General features: G+C 37.0%; 1 protein-coding gene across 4 annotated transcripts in view; it reads left to right on the top strand.

Moving 5' to 3' along the window:
* Npc1a (Niemann-Pick type C-1a) overlaps positions 1-9,246 on the top strand; it is a 33,560-nt gene extending 24,314 nt beyond the window's left edge. For 3 of the 4 annotated variants that reach the window (XM_069059368.1, XM_069059367.1, XM_069059365.1), the window contains 3 exons: positions 3,652-5,024; positions 5,082-5,930; positions 8,497-9,246. In XM_069059368.1, the coding sequence (XP_068915469.1) occupies positions 3,652-5,024; positions 5,082-5,930; positions 8,497-8,624 (2,350 nt within the window). In that variant the 3' untranslated portion in view covers positions 8,625-9,246. Of the gene's footprint in view, positions 1-3,651; positions 5,025-5,081; positions 5,931-8,270; positions 8,351-8,496 lie in introns of all 4 variants that reach the window. The other variant, XM_069059366.1, reaches the window with a different exon arrangement.
* Positions 9,247-17,052: the final 7,806 nt, after the last annotated feature.

The following is a 17,052-nucleotide window of genomic DNA, read 5'->3' as shown; positions in this document are numbered from 1 at the left end:
TCTTGTAAAAGTCATATTGAGTGATTCAAAATGATTGTGGATAAGTATGGCAACTATGTACAAAAATTTATGTGGCAACTAAACTGTGTAGGTGGGGTATAGTTGACATTTATATGACATTTCATAAGCGTGCATTTGATTTTTTTATACCATTGCACATTGGTTTGACAATTTTCAAAACTGCGCGACTATGAACTGTCAAAGAAATGTCAACTCTATCCTACCCACAGAGTTGCCACATATTTAAATTTTCGTACATAGTTGCCATACTTATCCACAATAATTTGGAATCACCCAATATTTTGTTAGAATTATAAAGTATAAATAAAAAAACACTGCCTTTCGATTTTATGAACAATTTCGATTCTGTGAACACTCGTGGGTTTTTATTACTTCACAAAATCGAGTGGCTACTGTAATTAGATTTTTATTTTATTCGTTTTAACATTCTGAATTTTTTTGGTATGCAGGTTTCAATAATTTTTGTTTTATTGTTTGTTTATTATTCTGGTTGTCGTAAACACCTAATTTTGTGCGAAATTACGCAGCACAAAGACTCATGAAGGAAAAAACTGCTCGGAACCATCAACACATTTTTATTTGATCGACAGGTGTTAAAAATTGTAATGAGATTTTATTACTTAAGTCAAATATTTACTGTAAAAATTTTAAGTGACGACTCTAAAATCTCATCGGGTTTTAAAATTGTCAAACGATTGCTATTTTTCCATCTCGACTTTGAACGATTTTCAGTTTCTTGGCGTCAAATAAAGTTGCCCCAACAAAGTATTGCAAAACGAAGTGACACATTTATATTAAACTTATATTATATTCAAGTCGTACCATTCATGGGTTAGCAGCGTATTGCTTTCACTTGATGTACAAATTTCCGCTGCAAACCGCAGTGATTGATTATTATTATTGTTGTGCAAATAAGTATCATTATTACATCGGTTAAAAGACGTCACATGAGTTAAGTTGGCAACTGGCTAAGTAATCTGCAGTTTTTTTATTGAGCAAACTTCCTTGGCAACTTCTGACACCTTGACATTTTATTAAAAATATATTAATTTAGGAGTTATAGTCACACCTGTTAAGTATAGTCTTAAATGTATACAATATTTTTTATTTTTTTGAGTTAATGATAGCAACTTGATAATGAACTAGTACATAGTACACAGTTGAACTTACATTTAAAATACGATTTATTATGCAAATTGCGTTCGGTTAATAATTAGGTATATCCCCCAAGGAAATTAATCGAAATAGGAAAAAAATCGAAGCTGTTTTGTAATAATTAAAATATGTAATTCTTGTCAACAAGTGATATCACAGAAAAGCGTTCATTCGTTCGTTATGGCGTTTTTTAGATATGTTTGTGACCGACCACAAAATATAAATATGAATATTTATGATTCATACATTTTTTAGATATCACGTGGTTTACTAACGATTAATCTCATAAAAGTAAGTTTTTTAACTAGTTAATATTTTATATCATTCTTTCCAAGAATATTATCATCACTGACGGTGATGGACATAAATAGCAACAAACCCATATATACTCCATTCTTTATCTTGGTGAGTGGTCTTTGGGAAATTTTCAGCCGTCAAGTTGAATTTAGGGGTTTTTGAAAGTTCCAATGGAAAAGTGCGTTGGTAGTTGTTGAAAAATATTCAAATATTACAATAATGTACTTACAGAGACGCCGCAAAGTCTTTCTATTTATTATATTCCTGGTTAAATTGCTCATAATTCATATGGACCGAGACCACCGATACATAACCTCAAACGTGTCATCTTCATATCGCATCGTTTTCAAAAATTTTAATAATTTGCCTGGGAATTTCAAAATGTTCTAGACCGGCCACACACTTTCCGGTCAAATTTGATCCGGTTTTTGGTTTAAGAATCCGGTTAATTTCTCACACCCAAACTTCTTTGCCACATTGCCCGGCACGGGACGGGAATAATGTTCGGTCGACGCTCGACGGTCGGATTGACCGACGACGGACGCCGATAATTTTCATATCGGGAACGGTTAAATTTAAGAATCGATGTGCACGGCTTATATATTTACATTTCGCGACATAAGATTGTGAGATTTGGAGATGAATGCTGGACGAAGATTCTGAATTCGAATGACAGCGATGACAGTTAATATTTGATTTACACGGCACACAAATTTGGTGGAAAAAGTAAAACTTACAAAGCTACCCATGGCTTGCTTGATCGTATCGACCACTCACCTAGATAAAGAATGGAGTATATTTCAAATATTTATTTTTTCGAGAAAATAAAATAAAATAAATTAATTTATCGACAAAAACTGACTCATCTACAGCGTGATCAACAATGACTGAGTCTGTTGGCAATGAAACAATTGAAAAATATTGGTGTTTTTCTGTTTCGTAATTGGCGGATGTTTTTAACTTGACACATTAAAAAAAAATTAGGTTATGTCGGGTATGTTCATGCTATTACATTACCGGAAATGCGTTTATATTACAGGGGTACCAAAATCATTCAAATTTTCATTGTTACCAATAGATTCAGTCATTCTTGATCACGTTGTGTGCTAGAATAGTAATTTATTATACAAGTTTTATAAGACACCATTTTGTTGCACGCGTTTTTTAGAGCACGAGGAGCGCAGTGAGGAGTCCTATAAAGCAAACAAGTGCGACAAAATGGCTTATAAAACGAGTGTAGTACAATATTTTTTTCTATTTTGGCCCTACTGTAAATTTTAAATTTAAAAAAAGTTCAATGTCACAATGCCAAGAAAATTATATTTGGCAAATACCGTGAGATCATTTAAATTTATAATGAAAGTTTGGCTATGACTTTAAAATTATGTAGATTGGCAACATTATTGACATCTTGATTTGGTTTGTCAAAGTGGCGCTTCAAAATTCAATGCAGAATATGAAACTGCGAGTAAACAGTTGTATCAAACACCTGGCTTGGATACAACTGTTAACTCGCCGTTTCATATTTTGTATCGAATTTTAAAGCATCATTTTGACAATTCAAATCAAGGTGTCAGCGGTGTTGCCAATATAATTTTAAAGTCATAGCCTCCTCTAATTATAAATTTAAATGATCTCACGGTATAAAGGGTTACTAACACTGGTAACTATACGAACAATTGCAAGTTTTATTATTATTAAAATTAAAAGTGTCGTGTCGCCTACTTCGACGCCAAATTAAAAAAAAACACCTTTATATAGAGTATTAAAGATAACTAGATGTTCCTGAAACCGGTATCGAAAAGAACTGTCTAACTTTAACAGGTGACAGATAAATGATGAATAGTTTTTATTTACGCACGTAGGAGGATTTTCCATCGTTCGATTTATTTTATTTTCTCAAATCTAGTTGAGATTGAACGTTTCGATATCTCCAATATTTTTGATAAGACAAGTTGGACTTTGAACTTGTATCTTATAATAGACTGTATGACTAAACAAAGGAAATTGTACACCTGTCAATGGTATCAAACTTAGAAGTTTGTGTTTGAAAACAAATGAATTCCAAAAATGTCGAAATCAAGCCCTCAAATATCTTTACTATCTACTAACAGAGAAAGAGAAAATAGAAAGCTTTTTCTGGCAGAACGAAAATCAAAAACTCTGCTTTTGTTACAGGAACCCGTACAATCCCCAATGCTTGGCCCCCTACGGCGGCCCCGTCGATCCCGCCATCGCCTTGGGCGGCTTTCTCCGTCCCGGCGAGAGTCTCTCCAAGCAGCCCAACTACGAAGACGCCACCGCCGTCATCCTGACCTTCCTCGTCAACAACTACCACAACAAGACGAAACTGGCGCCGGCGATGGAATGGGAAAAGGCTTTCGTCGCCTTCATGAAGAACTGGACGGCAACAGAGAAACCGGACTTCATGGACGTCGCCTTCACGTCGGAACGATCCATCGAAGATGAGCTGGACCGCGAGAGTCAATCCGACGTCGTCACCATTCTCGTCTCTTATGTCATCATGTTCGCGTACATCGCCGTTTCTCTGGGCCAGGTTAACACCTGCAGCCGTCTCCTGATCGACAGTAAAATCACCCTGGGCCTGGGTGGAGTTTTGATCGTTTTGGCCTCGGTCGTCTCCTCTGTGGGACTGTTCGGGTTCACGGGCCTGCCAGCGACTCTCATCATAATCGAAGTAATACCGTTCCTAGTCCTGGCCGTGGGAGTCGACAACATCTTCATCTTGGTGCAGACCCACCAACGCGAGGGTAAGAAGCCGACGGAGACCCACGCGCAACACATCGGCAGGACTTTGGGTCGTGTCGGACCCTCCATGCTTCTGACCAGCGTGTCGGAGAGTTGCTGCTTCTTCTTGGGGAGCTTATCGGACATGCCGGCCGTGAAGGCGTTCGCGTTGTACGCCGGGATGGCGCTCCTCTTCGACTTCCTCCTACAGATCACTTGTTTCGTCAGTCTGCTGTCGCTGGACACGATAAGACAGAACAACAACAGATTCGACGTGTGCTGCTTCGTCAAGGGATCCAAGAAAGAGAACGTCCCTCAAGGGAACCAGGACGGCTTGCTCTACTCCTTCTTCAAGTCGATCTACGTGCCCGTCTTGATGAACAGATACGTGAGGGCGGTCGTGATGGTCGTCTTCTTCGGATGGTTGTGTTCCTCGATAGCGGTAGTGCCCCACATAGAAATAGGACTGGACCAGGAGCTGTCCATGCCCGAGGACAGTTACGTCTTGAAGTACTTCAAGTACTTGAAGGACGACCTGAGCATCGGACCGCCGATGTATTTCGTCGTGAAGAAAGGTCTGAATTATAGCGACACCAAGGCCCAGAACGCCATCTGCGGGGGCCAGTACTGCGACCTCGACTCGTTGATAACCCAAGTGTTCGAGGCGTCGAAGATACCGGAGAGTTCGTACATAGCCAGACCCAGTTCCAGTTGGTTGGACGACTACATCGACTGGTCCGTGGCAGCAAAGACTTGCTGCAGGTACGACAAGAAGACGGGAGGATTCTGTCCGCACACCGAAGGTAAATAAATAGAAGAAACGAAAATGTTTAGTTTCTACTTTGATCTATTCGTTTCAGGTTCTTGCGCGACTTGCAACATCTCCTACCGCCCCGACAACCACCGTCCAGTAACGCACGACTTCGAGCACTACGTTTCGTTCTTCCTGCAGGACAACCCGGACGAAGATTGCGCCAAAGCGGGTCACGCCGCCTACGGCCAAGGTGTCAACTACAAGACGAATAAGACGACGGAACTGTCGAGAGTGGGCGCGTCCTATTTCATGGCCTACCACACCATCCTGAAGACTTCGAAGGACTACTACGAGAGCATGCGTTCCGCCAGGAAGATCGCCGCCAACATAACGACGACGATAAACACGAAAATCCCGTCCACGTCTGTCGAGGTGTTCCCCTATTCGGTCTTCTACGTCTTCTACGAGCAATACCTGACGATGTGGCCCGACACGCTGCAGAGCATGGCGATCAGCTTGGCCGCCATCTTCGTCGTCACCTTCCTCCTGATGGGACTGGACGTGTTCTCGTCGGCGGTGGTCGTGATCACCATCACTATGATCGTGGTGAATCTGGGCGGGTTGATGTACTGGTGGCACATCACGCTCAACGCCGTCTCGCTGGTGAATCTGGTGATGGCGGTGGGGATAGCGGTGGAGTTTTGCTCGCACTTGGTGCACAGCTTCTCGGTGTCGGTCCAAACGACCAGACTGGAGAGGGCGGCTGATTCGTTGACCAGGATGGGCAGTTCGATCTTCTCCGGGATCACGCTCACCAAGTTCGGGGGCATCATCGTCTTGGGATTCGCCAAGTCGCAGATCTTCCAAGTGTTCTACTTTAGGATGTACTTGGGGATCGTGCTGTTCGGGGCGGCGCACGGGTTGATCTTCCTGCCGGTGCTGCTCAGCTATATCGGTGAGTTTCGGCTTTTTATAGGAGGCATAGTGTTACTGCTTGTGTTCAGTCTGGGGACCTTTTTCCTTTTGTTTTCGTGACCACTTGTAAATTGCACACGTAATAAACGATCCCTTGATGTAGCCCATTATTTTGTGAGCATGAGTGTGCACACGTTTTGTAAATATCTGTTTTTTTTTAATCAAAAAGAACAAGCCTGTTGTAGGTTTGCATTGCAATAATAAAATTTTACTAAATTTAGGGAATTTAATGATATCTATTGGCTAGACCTGCCAACGTCTGTCATTTTTAATGTCATAGAAAGTACAAAATCTCGCATTTAAAAATTTGAACGTACTATTAAAAATGCCTCTCAAATTGGGACATTTATTAAACTCCCAAATGAAGACTACTAATATCTCTACATAACCTCAATTTTTATATGATGAATTTTTTCACCCTAGGTCAAAAGTTTTGCCAGCTCTATTTTGGGTGTAAATTGCGGTGGTGATGGTTCTTTGATTAAAAAAAAAAAAACAGATTATAAGTGTGTTGGTGTGTTACAAAGCGATCAAAAAGTTTTCTCAAACAAAGAGAACAGAGGTTGGTTGGTTCCATTTTTTTAATCAATTTCGTTCATAATTTTTCTGCAGTTTCTTGGTTCTATCTTTTTGTTATTTGAGTCCTTTAAATTTCATCGTTCTCTACTTATTACGTATTCTGTAAGATGTAAGATTCTGTAATTTTAGAAGTTTGATTTGAGTTAAAATTGTCCCAAGACAGCTTCCGTCAAGTCGAGTCTTAGTTAGATCATGATGCTTTAAAAACTGGCAGTGGTTATCAACATAAAATCAACGATTGCAATTAAAATTACCTGTGAAAAATTCCGAGTAAAATAAATTTTATTGTCGAAATTTGAGGTTATGTTAATTCATGCTTCAAAATGGATGTCACCGTCGTAGGTTCTCTAGAACTGTTTAAACCACAAACATTATCTGCACAAAATTAACAAAAAAGGACATAAGGTTTTTATCAGGCGACAAATTGCTGCGAAAATGTATCGTACAAAGTAATGGTTTTTGTGTGTTTTAGCTTATTAATTTAAATTAGACGTAAGCGGCGCCAACCACGTAATAGTCAAAAAACACCAACACCGTGCGAAAAACGCTAGATGGTCCCATATCTTGCAAGAAGTAAAATCAATTGAAAAAACTGTTAAAAGCATTAGTGTCTATTGATGGATGTCAAAAACTTGTGTTTTTCGTCGCCAGCATTAATGTCTATTGATGGGTGTCAAAAACTTTTGTTTTTCGTGGCCAATAGGACTTTCAAATTATTTTGATCGTGTGCTGCTTGCGATTAGAGCTACCACATACGCGACAGATGCTCTTGGGAAAACTTTTTGATCGCATGTTATTCTACGTTGTCCTTGGCGTACATAACGTTAATTGGGTAAATGGGAAATTGGAATGTGTCGTGTTGCATGCAAGACATTTCATCATTTTGCCAAATCATGGTTGCTGAGGTATAGGTAAATAAGTGATCACAACGCCACCTAGATTCGGTGAAAACATTTTGATATGCACTATTTTCTTGGTGCGCTTAAGAAATAAAAACGGTCAGTTTTGCTGAAGGAAAAACGTGTATAGAGTACCTACAAAGCAAAAATAGAAAAACATGTTTTTTAATGAGAAGATTTGTGCCCATTGGGGAAGATTTACTGGATTATCTTCTATAACGTGAAGCCATCTTTTTGCCACTTATTTTTGAGAAACTTCTTGTTTTAGATTATTTATAGTTTCGTAGCATGGACTAATTTCTACTTGGTGCTGTCTTTCTTCTCAATTAGAAAAGTTAGAATACACATTTTTTCTTTACGCCACAACATAATTTATTCCAGATAAGCTCCTCTTTGAAGGATTGTGAAAATTTCGCATAAATTGAAGAGCACAAATGCGTTGAAGACCCCCCCAGTAAGAAATGTTTAAATACGGCCCATTTCTGAACCTTCAATAATTTATGACGGCCGACACCAATGGGCTGTCCCAACCGTTCCAACCCTCATAAAAGTATTAGTACGTTATATACGATAACGTAAGAAATTCCTGTTTTTCAACACTTGTTAAGAGTTAAGTCATTTTGACAGTGACCTGTGCTTCCAAGAAAATGGCGTACCTTGCCGGCTTTGTGATCGCTTACCCAACCTCGTCCTACAAATCGACAAGAAATTCTTATTTTGGCAATTCATCCAACGTTTCCGTGGGTGTTGTGCGGGGAAACGTTGGATTGGGTGCTTACTTGATGTAGAAAAGTAAACTTGTGGTGATTAATAAGTAAAGCATGTGGTGTGTTTTAATGCAGGGACCCCGATGAATAAAGAAAAATTGGCGAAACACAGGAATTTAAACGGCGACCATTTCCAGGAAACGGAATTCGGCAGAGTAAGAATTTCGTGTCAATTTTAGCTTCTTTTTTGTTTTCTGTTATCTGACCATCACGCCACTTAACACGTTTCCACCTACACATTTTATTTCCTATGCACGTTTTGCCACGTCCGGCACTGACACCGTCTTTGTTCGTTTGACAGGCGTGATGCAGACCAGACGCAGACTCCATCACACACCACCAGGAGAGGAGGCTCCAACAGTTGTGTCACCTCTGCTGCCATCCACTTCAAGTGCCCATTACGATGCTATAACGTCAGTCGACACTTGACCGATTGCGCGTCGTATCCATATTGAATGTTGACTTTGTCGGTAAATTATCGTGTCGCTATGGACGATTTCGAATAGGTGGTGTGTCTATATTCTCAACACTTAATTTGATAGTCAATTTTTTTTGGGATTCGTCCCTGTAGCAAGTCTTGTGGTGAATGTACATGTCTTTAGTTGTGATCAAGAATCTTGACCAAAGTATTAAATATCAGATTTTCTCGAGGAAGACTGCTCTGTCACAAACTTTTTTACTGATCGTCTGACCGTACCAATTCATAAGATGAAATTGCAACTTCATCGTTGTAATTTTGTACTTACCTTTAGCGAAATTTACTTAACGTAACAGTCTTTTGGAATATTTTCTATCTTTATTTATTTTTGTATGTGGCTTTCTGTGTTTTAATATGTTAAGAATCATTTGTATATATTTAAGGTAGATAATGCTCATTTGTTTGGAAAAGAACAGGGTCTTTTTTTATGTAATCGGCATATCGTTTCAAGTTTCTCTTCAGTTACTTGTTTGTCTAACATTCCAAAATGTAAAAATTTGTATATTCGCGTGCTAATAGTATTCATGTACAATCAGATTTATTAGAGAATAAATAAATGTATTTTACAATGTTGGCGTGCTTACTAATACGTCTTCGACGTCATTTACTGATACCCCATCCAGTTACCTAACCTCAAAAAGTTTAAATGTGTTTTTCTTCAAAAAATCTAAATTTTTTCATCTTAATTAAATCTTCATGACACTGTTTTCAGGTTGGACCTAGCTGAAACCACGGAGATGTCCTCATTTTTATAAAAAAAAAAGTATATGGCGCCTCTACCATTTTAGCAGTCATGTTAACAAAACTTTGTCCATAGATGTTATAGCTAGCACCACAGAAGCTAGCACAATGTAGGTATTCATTGGATTCGTCGTGATTAAATTAATTAATTTTAAAATAACAAAGTTAACAGAAAGATAGTACGTTGCAACGTTTCCAAATCTTCAAATTCAGGAAGCTTCTTATTAAATCGCATTCGGTATGGAATTAATAGTTTTGTAAGCACTGCTAGCGTAAAGAAAGGTAAATCAACAGGAACACCTCCAGTTTCAGATGATATTGTTGAAGAGTTTACCATTTTAAACAGCGACTTGAGCAAAGGCCACCCCCAAACAACGTTGCCACAATTATCTCCGCAAACTGGTCTAAATTTGAGCACATGTATCAATACAAGATCACAACTATCCATGAAAATATGAGAAGAGTGTGTTTAGAAAATAATTATGAACATTTTCAACATCTTTGTAGTTGCTGTTTGTATAGTTTTGTCACTTTGGATGAATCATTTCCTATACCGTCAATGCTTTAGAGGCGGTATCAATTGGCCACTCTCTATTCTAGTATGTACCACTTTATGACTCTTCAAACTATGCGCCAGTGTTAGTGACATTGTTGGGCCTTTGTTGAGATCTTTCCAGTGGCGCGTCAACAGGGGGTAATTGGGGAATTTGGGCAATTTGGGCATTTCAGCCATTTTAGTTTGGGCTTCACATGTGAGTGGTTCCTGCGTGAATTTTCTCCGCCTTTGGGTGTTGTTTTATTGTCTTTGTTGTTATTATTTGTTTGTTATTGTTGAACTTTTTGTAATTCGGCAGGATTGCAAAGTGAGTGAAAAACGCCACTGGAAAGGCACATGTTGCGCTCTGCATTTAGTACCACTTTATTGCAGTGCGCATTTACGCCGCATTTACGCTTTTTTCAAATAGTGCTACCTCCATGAGATGAATACAATTTTTCAGATTTTACTTTGTAATTTAGTAACTCCTACAGTTTATGCAACCAGTTAATCAATATGAATAATGAATACAATAAGGGAAAGGCGAATCTAATCAACGCCAGTGGCGGCTCCTCCGAGGAGGCAACGGAGGCAGTGCCTCCTCAAATAAAATTAAATAAAAAGAAAATAAAAAATATAATATTTAATTAAATATTATATTAAATCATATTATTTATGAAGATATTTGCTTATAAATGATAATTGTTATCGTAAAAATGTATTACAAGAAGATTTTTGCGGTTCCGGTTAGTATTATTTGTTACTTTTGTCGGCCGGAGGCAGAGTTTAATTTTGCGCAGCACTGTTCGCCGCTAAGCGGACGAAATGCGCCAAACTAGCATCGACTCTCTCAGAATAAATCGTTTTGCGCCCGAGAAATAACTTCGTTCGGAGGCTTGCCGCCGTTGCAAACGTCACGTACGGACATATGATCCTCGCACTGTGTCGGGTCTATTCAACTATAGCCGAGCTCTAACGACTCTTGACTCTTGACCTTCACCATGCAGTGGTGGTGTAACGGTCGTTTATAAGTGTAAGTTGTTGTAGGTGGTGGTGGTCCTTTGTTTTTGTTTTAGATTTGGAGGGTGTTACTGTTCCCTAGTCAAAAGTCTGTATTTTATTTATTTTTATATTGTTTAATAAAATTATTAAAGAAAAAATAATTTATCCCACTTCTGATAAATTATTAAAGAAAAAATATTAACCCACTTCTGATCAATTAATATTGAGCTTTTCACTTCTCTGTCAGGATCCAGTGAAACTCAAACTTCAAATAAAGTGTAAGGCGTATCGGAGAAAATGCAATCAAAGACTTGTTTCCTTAACAAACTTTAATTCTGAACTGTCCTACATACACTAAAATCTCCCACTTTATAGGCGGGCTATTACAAAACTTGACACCCTTCGTTGGGGTCGATATCATGCAAAAAAAACTAATTAAGACAGCTGCAGTTACCTAATCCTAAGAATGCACCAAAGACCGCAACATCTGGACAATAATTCATAACCTACCAACTAGCATAAAATAAAGTTCGGTTCCTTTACACCCTCAACGTGGTGTAAATGAAGCAGAACGACACATACAGAAAAAAGGCGGGGTAGCTAATTCGGGGTCAAACGCCGGGGTCATGCAGCTGTGTTATTTTTTCTTAATTCTAAAAATATTGTAACAAAATGAATGAAGATATGGAAGTCACCTTAAGAAATTGCGAAGATATTATTGATTATTTGTTAAGTCATCCATTTCATTCATTGTCTTATGACGACAAATTATTTGTAAAAAGTCTAAAACAGCCACAACCAAATTTAACCGGCCTTATATGCGTAAGTGGAAAACAGAAACGGTCATTTAACACCACGTGGTATCAGAAATGCACATGGCTCGTCGGAAGTGTGAATAAAAATCTCTTGTTTTGTTGGCCTTGCTTGCTATTTGCTGCTGAAACAGAAAACACGGTTTGGTCGCGTTTAGGATTTAATGATCTTAAAAATATTGCCCGTTGTATCGAACGACACCAAAAATCAAAAGAGCACATCAAGTCACGCGTAAAATTTCAATTACTGGGTAAACAGAACATAGCGACAGTATTAGATTCGGCACACAAAATTGAAATAGAGTCATTTAATGATAAAGTTCGGGATAATAGAAACATTATGCGTAGATTAATAGATATCACCATATATCTTTGTACACAAGAGCAAGCTTTTAGGGGTCACGATGAACGGGAAGAATCTAGTAATAGGGGTAATTATAAAGAATTGGTAAATTTGCTTAGCAAATACGACGACAATTTAAAAAACTTTCAATGTTCTAGTAGTGTTTTTTCAGGAACTTCAAAAACAATTCAAAACGATATCATTAATTCAATTGCTTTTGTTTTAATAAATGAAATTCATAAAGAAATTTCAGAATCATCTTTCTTTTCTTGGCAAGTTGACGAAACAACAGATATTACGTACCATTCTCAATTGTCAGTAATATTTCGATATGTTTTGAACAGTCAAGTCGTAGAGAGATTCCTTGGCTTTTATGATGTTAGTTCTGGGCGTACTTCGGAGGATTTATTTAAATTGTTAACGGATAATTTTGCCAAATTCAATTTGAAAGAAAAATTAGTTGCTCAAACTTACGATGGAGCAGCTGTAATGGCCGGTGAATTAAACGGTTTACAAAGAAAAATTAAAGACGTCGCTCCTGAAGCAACCTTTACTCACTGCTATGCACATGTGTTAAATTTAGTTTTAAGTAAGTCGTGTAATTCAATTAGAGATGTACGTATATTTTTTTCAAACTTATCTGGGGTTTCCTCATTTTTTTCAAAATCCAGCAAACGGACAAATGTTTTGGACAATATCTGTGGTAATCGGATTCCCACTAATGCTCCAACTCGATGGAATTTCACGTCAAGAGGTGTATTTACTATTTATAAAAATCGCCAAAAATTAATTGAAGTTTTTGACTATATAATCGATAATGATGAATTTCACAACGACCAACAATCCGTGCGGAAGGCAATAGGTCTAAAAAGCTATTTGTTAGACATAAAATTTTGCTTTTTATTAGAAACATTTCAATTGATTTTCGAACAAACAGACGTCGTATTTTCAATTCTTCAAAATAGGACTACAGATATTAATTTTGCAAAATCGCGCTTAAACAATGTGGTACGCAAATTGCAAGAATTTAGAGATGATGACAGGATTTTTCAAAATCTTTTTAAGAATTTATCAGGAAAATTAGATTTGGAAGGGGTTATTAGCAAAAAACGAAAAATAGACCGTGATTTACCTGATACATGTCAACGTTATCGGCAAATATTCATCGAAATTTTAGAAACTATAATTGGTCAAATTAAAGTTAGGTTTGCTGATTTAAACATATTGAGTTTTCTTGACCTTGTGAACCCAGACAAATTTAACACTTTTTCTGAGCAATTTCCGGCAGCTTTATTAACAGACTTACTGCAACATTATCCAAATTTCGATCCAATTCAATTAAAGAATGAACTTGTTATAATGTATGAAGACCCAGAAATTATCGGGCAATGTAAGACCCCTGCAGATATGTTGCGATATATAGATCAAATGAATCTTACTGACTCCTTGAAAAATTTATATAAACTGCTTTTAATAATCGTCACAATTCCTATTACGTCCGCGTCGGTAGAAAGAAGTTTTTCGGCTTTGAAAAGAATCAAAACTTACTTTAGAAATTCTATGGGCCAAGACCGTCTCTGTGATGTATCTGTCATTTCAATTGAAAGAGAATTGGTAAAATTTTTGAGTAGAAGTGATGACTTTTATAATAACGTGATAGAATTTTTCGCCGAACAAAAAAACCGTCGTATTCCACTTAAATATAAGACCACCTAAATCATTTTCATATTTTCACTCATTTTTTAATATGTACATATTTTATCTTGTTTTTGTTTTGAGAATTTGATTTTATTTTATATCGAAGATTTATTTTATGCACGTTGTTGAATTTAATTTGTTTTGTTTTTTTACCAGAGTTTAATTTTTGTTTTTTTATGCATCTGATAGAATTTATTTTTATTACCTATTTAATAGTTTTTAAGAAGTGTTTTTGTTTTTGTTTTTATATCTACATTTTTATTTTTTTTTTCAACATCTTATCCGAGTTCCTACACGATATTTCCAGTTGTATGAAGGACATTCGGAGGGTACTTTAAGAAATTAAGCTAGGTGGTGTATACCCCGGGTGAGTGTTTACTCCATTATATTGTAGTGCAGATAAATAGGCTTTTTTTCTTTTATATATTGGTAAAATGGTTCTATTCATCTTGGGAGTAAAGAACTAAAATGTAATGAGTAAGTAGGTAAGTACATTTAACTTTATTTTAAAATGAATATACAGTATGTATATAAATGGAAAAAAATTTTTTTGTATGTGTGTATGTGTCCGTATTTGAGAAAAATATTTTGACAGTTTAACCTTGAACTTTGGGTTTTACGTGAATTTAGTACGCCATTTTGTAGCTTATTCGCAACCATTTAATTTGGTGTATAGTTAATTAAAATCCTCCCATAAATAAAGGAGCTATGGATTTGTCTCTTTTTTGGGGACGCCCTGTATATTATACATAAATTTTATCTTTCTGCATTCCTTCTCCACATAAACTTTAACTATGCCAAATCTCACACTCCTCCGTGCGCGCAATTTGCTTAAAAAGGGGTACAAAGGTTTTCCTTCACGTATTAATATACAGGGTGATTTACGAGGAATAATGAGCCCGATGGAATAGAAAATGCAACCCGTAATTCATCAGGAGAAAAACCCGGACATTTACCGCTTCGATGTCCGGCTTTTTGTTCCAATGTATTGTGGGTTGCATTTTCTATTCCGCCGGGCTCATTATTCCTCGTAAATCACCCTGTATAGATTAAAGTTATTGGCTCGATTGGTATGCAACCAATATTACACGCAATTTTATTTCTTATGTTGGTAATGATTTAGTGTTGAAACTAACCTTGTTCTATGGTTGAAACTGTCAATGCAACGAGAAATCTCGGTAATTGTTCACTTTAACTACTTCTGGAATTTTTGCGTTTTTTCTGGCTAGACAGCCTCAGGACGTCCTCCTACATCGTTTCCCACCAGTCAAACCTTGTGCAAATGAAAATTTTCCTTACCCTTTAGTTATATTAAGACTTGGCGCGACCTTGACGCGACCTTGAAACACAACAAGAGAAAAAAAAAGGCATTTGCACAAGGTTTGAATGGTGGGACACTATCTAGGAGGACGGCCTGAGGTTGTCTAGCCAGAAAAAACGCGAAAATTCCAGAAGTAGTTAAAGTGAACAATTACCGAAATCTCAACCAACGGCTATTACCAATGACGTTATATCTAGCTAGACGCGCCGTAGAGTGAGAGGCATTGACTTCTACGTAGAAGTGAGACAGCGAATAAAAGTCAGCTGACTGTGGGCAAAACATTCTGCACTTCTGCAGTAACTGCGTGTTCCATATTCTTATCGAGGTGTAATAAGCATTGTAATCGCTTTAACACTAAAACACCCATCTTTTAGAAATAATACAGATGCAACAGTAAACTTTTGCCGCACAATAGATAAATTATTCGGGCGTCGGGGCGGATTCACCAACGCTAGTTAAAGTTAAATATAGATTTAAATGCTTCCTTCCTTTAGTTACCTATTGTTATAACAATGTTTTCGTATATTTTAACCCACAGTTAACTTTAACTGGCGTTGGTGAATCCGGCCCTACCTAGGTAGGTACATACATAACAGGTACACGAAATTCACTAAGAATCCTTTCAAAAAATCTCTTTTAGAGGTGAATATTTCTTCTGCAAATTACTAAGGCATTCTTTGCCGAAGCTGAAAACTGCATCATAAATTTGAAAAATCTGTCGGGTGGAAAAATGGTTTTTAGTAAGAGAAAAACTGGCTTTATTGGACTAATAATAATTAACATAATTTCAGTAGAATTAATTATTGAAAGGTAGGTATAATCGAAATAGTATATTATGATACAAGTTTATAAGGAAGCCTTTAAAGCACGCGCGACGAGTTTAAGAGCACGACGCGTAGCGGAGTGCTTTTAACGTCGCAAGTGCTTTAAAGGTCCTTATAAACGTGTATATTATAAGACTTAAGTTATTTAACAAAAAAATATAAATAGTAGTTTGTGTGTAAATTGGCCCACGCGTGCCAAAAAACGCGAGTGAAACGATCGTTTTAAAATGGCCCACGCGTGCCAAAAAAGGCCCAATTTACACACGAACGAGTTGAATACAACGTTTTTTTGTTCGACGAGCCCCTTAAAGGCTCCAAATCGTTTAAAACCTTTAAAATTAGCTTGACGTTTCGTTTTGACAAGTTGTGACATTTATCAAAATCCATTCACATAGGAGAAAATTCTCAAATTCCGACAGTGTCGAACAAAAAAATTATTTTCCTGAATTAAATGTTCATATTTTAGACCAAATCAGTTCAATAATAATTTATTACAATTATTGAATTTAATGTTAAAGTAAATATTATTTTACTATCAGAATACATCATAAAAATATGCAAATCAATGAGGTTAAAAACGTATTAGATATCACTATTCAAAGTCAATTTTGTTTCAGTATCGACAAAATGTATATTATAATTATATTCTTACATGTTTGTTATTTTACTCTAAAAAATAAACGTTTCTGCCACTCTACTTTAATTTATTAATCCTTTCATAATGTACTAATAAACTTGATTCAATTTCAATAGTAGTTGTTTTATTACAAATTAATAAGAATTCTTATTAATTTCCCCATAAGAGCCAATATGAAAGTTCAGTAAGTTGCCCACAGTCACGTGGTACCAGTCAGCCTCTCTTTGTTAAGCCTGTTATTCATTCATATGCTCCTTCTCACTCTTATGGTTGAAATCACTTTATCGCTTTGCCCGACCCAGCTACGGCGCATCTAGAGTAAATTGTAAGATCATTGGCTATTACAGTGTCACATTCGCGTTCGAGAAGGATCTTTGACCGTATCAAATGGTAAGGTCTTTGTCTTGTTTATAAAAAAAATAATATTGTAAAAATTAATAATGTATTTTCAGGCAGAAGAGGTCTA

This window comes from Tenebrio molitor, chromosome 9 (genome assembly GCF_963966145.1).
Source record: "Tenebrio molitor chromosome 9, icTenMoli1.1, whole genome shotgun sequence".
Lineage (NCBI taxonomy): Eukaryota > Metazoa > Arthropoda > Insecta > Coleoptera > Tenebrionidae > Tenebrio > Tenebrio molitor.
This window is presented reverse-complemented; position numbering and strand designations above follow the sequence as displayed.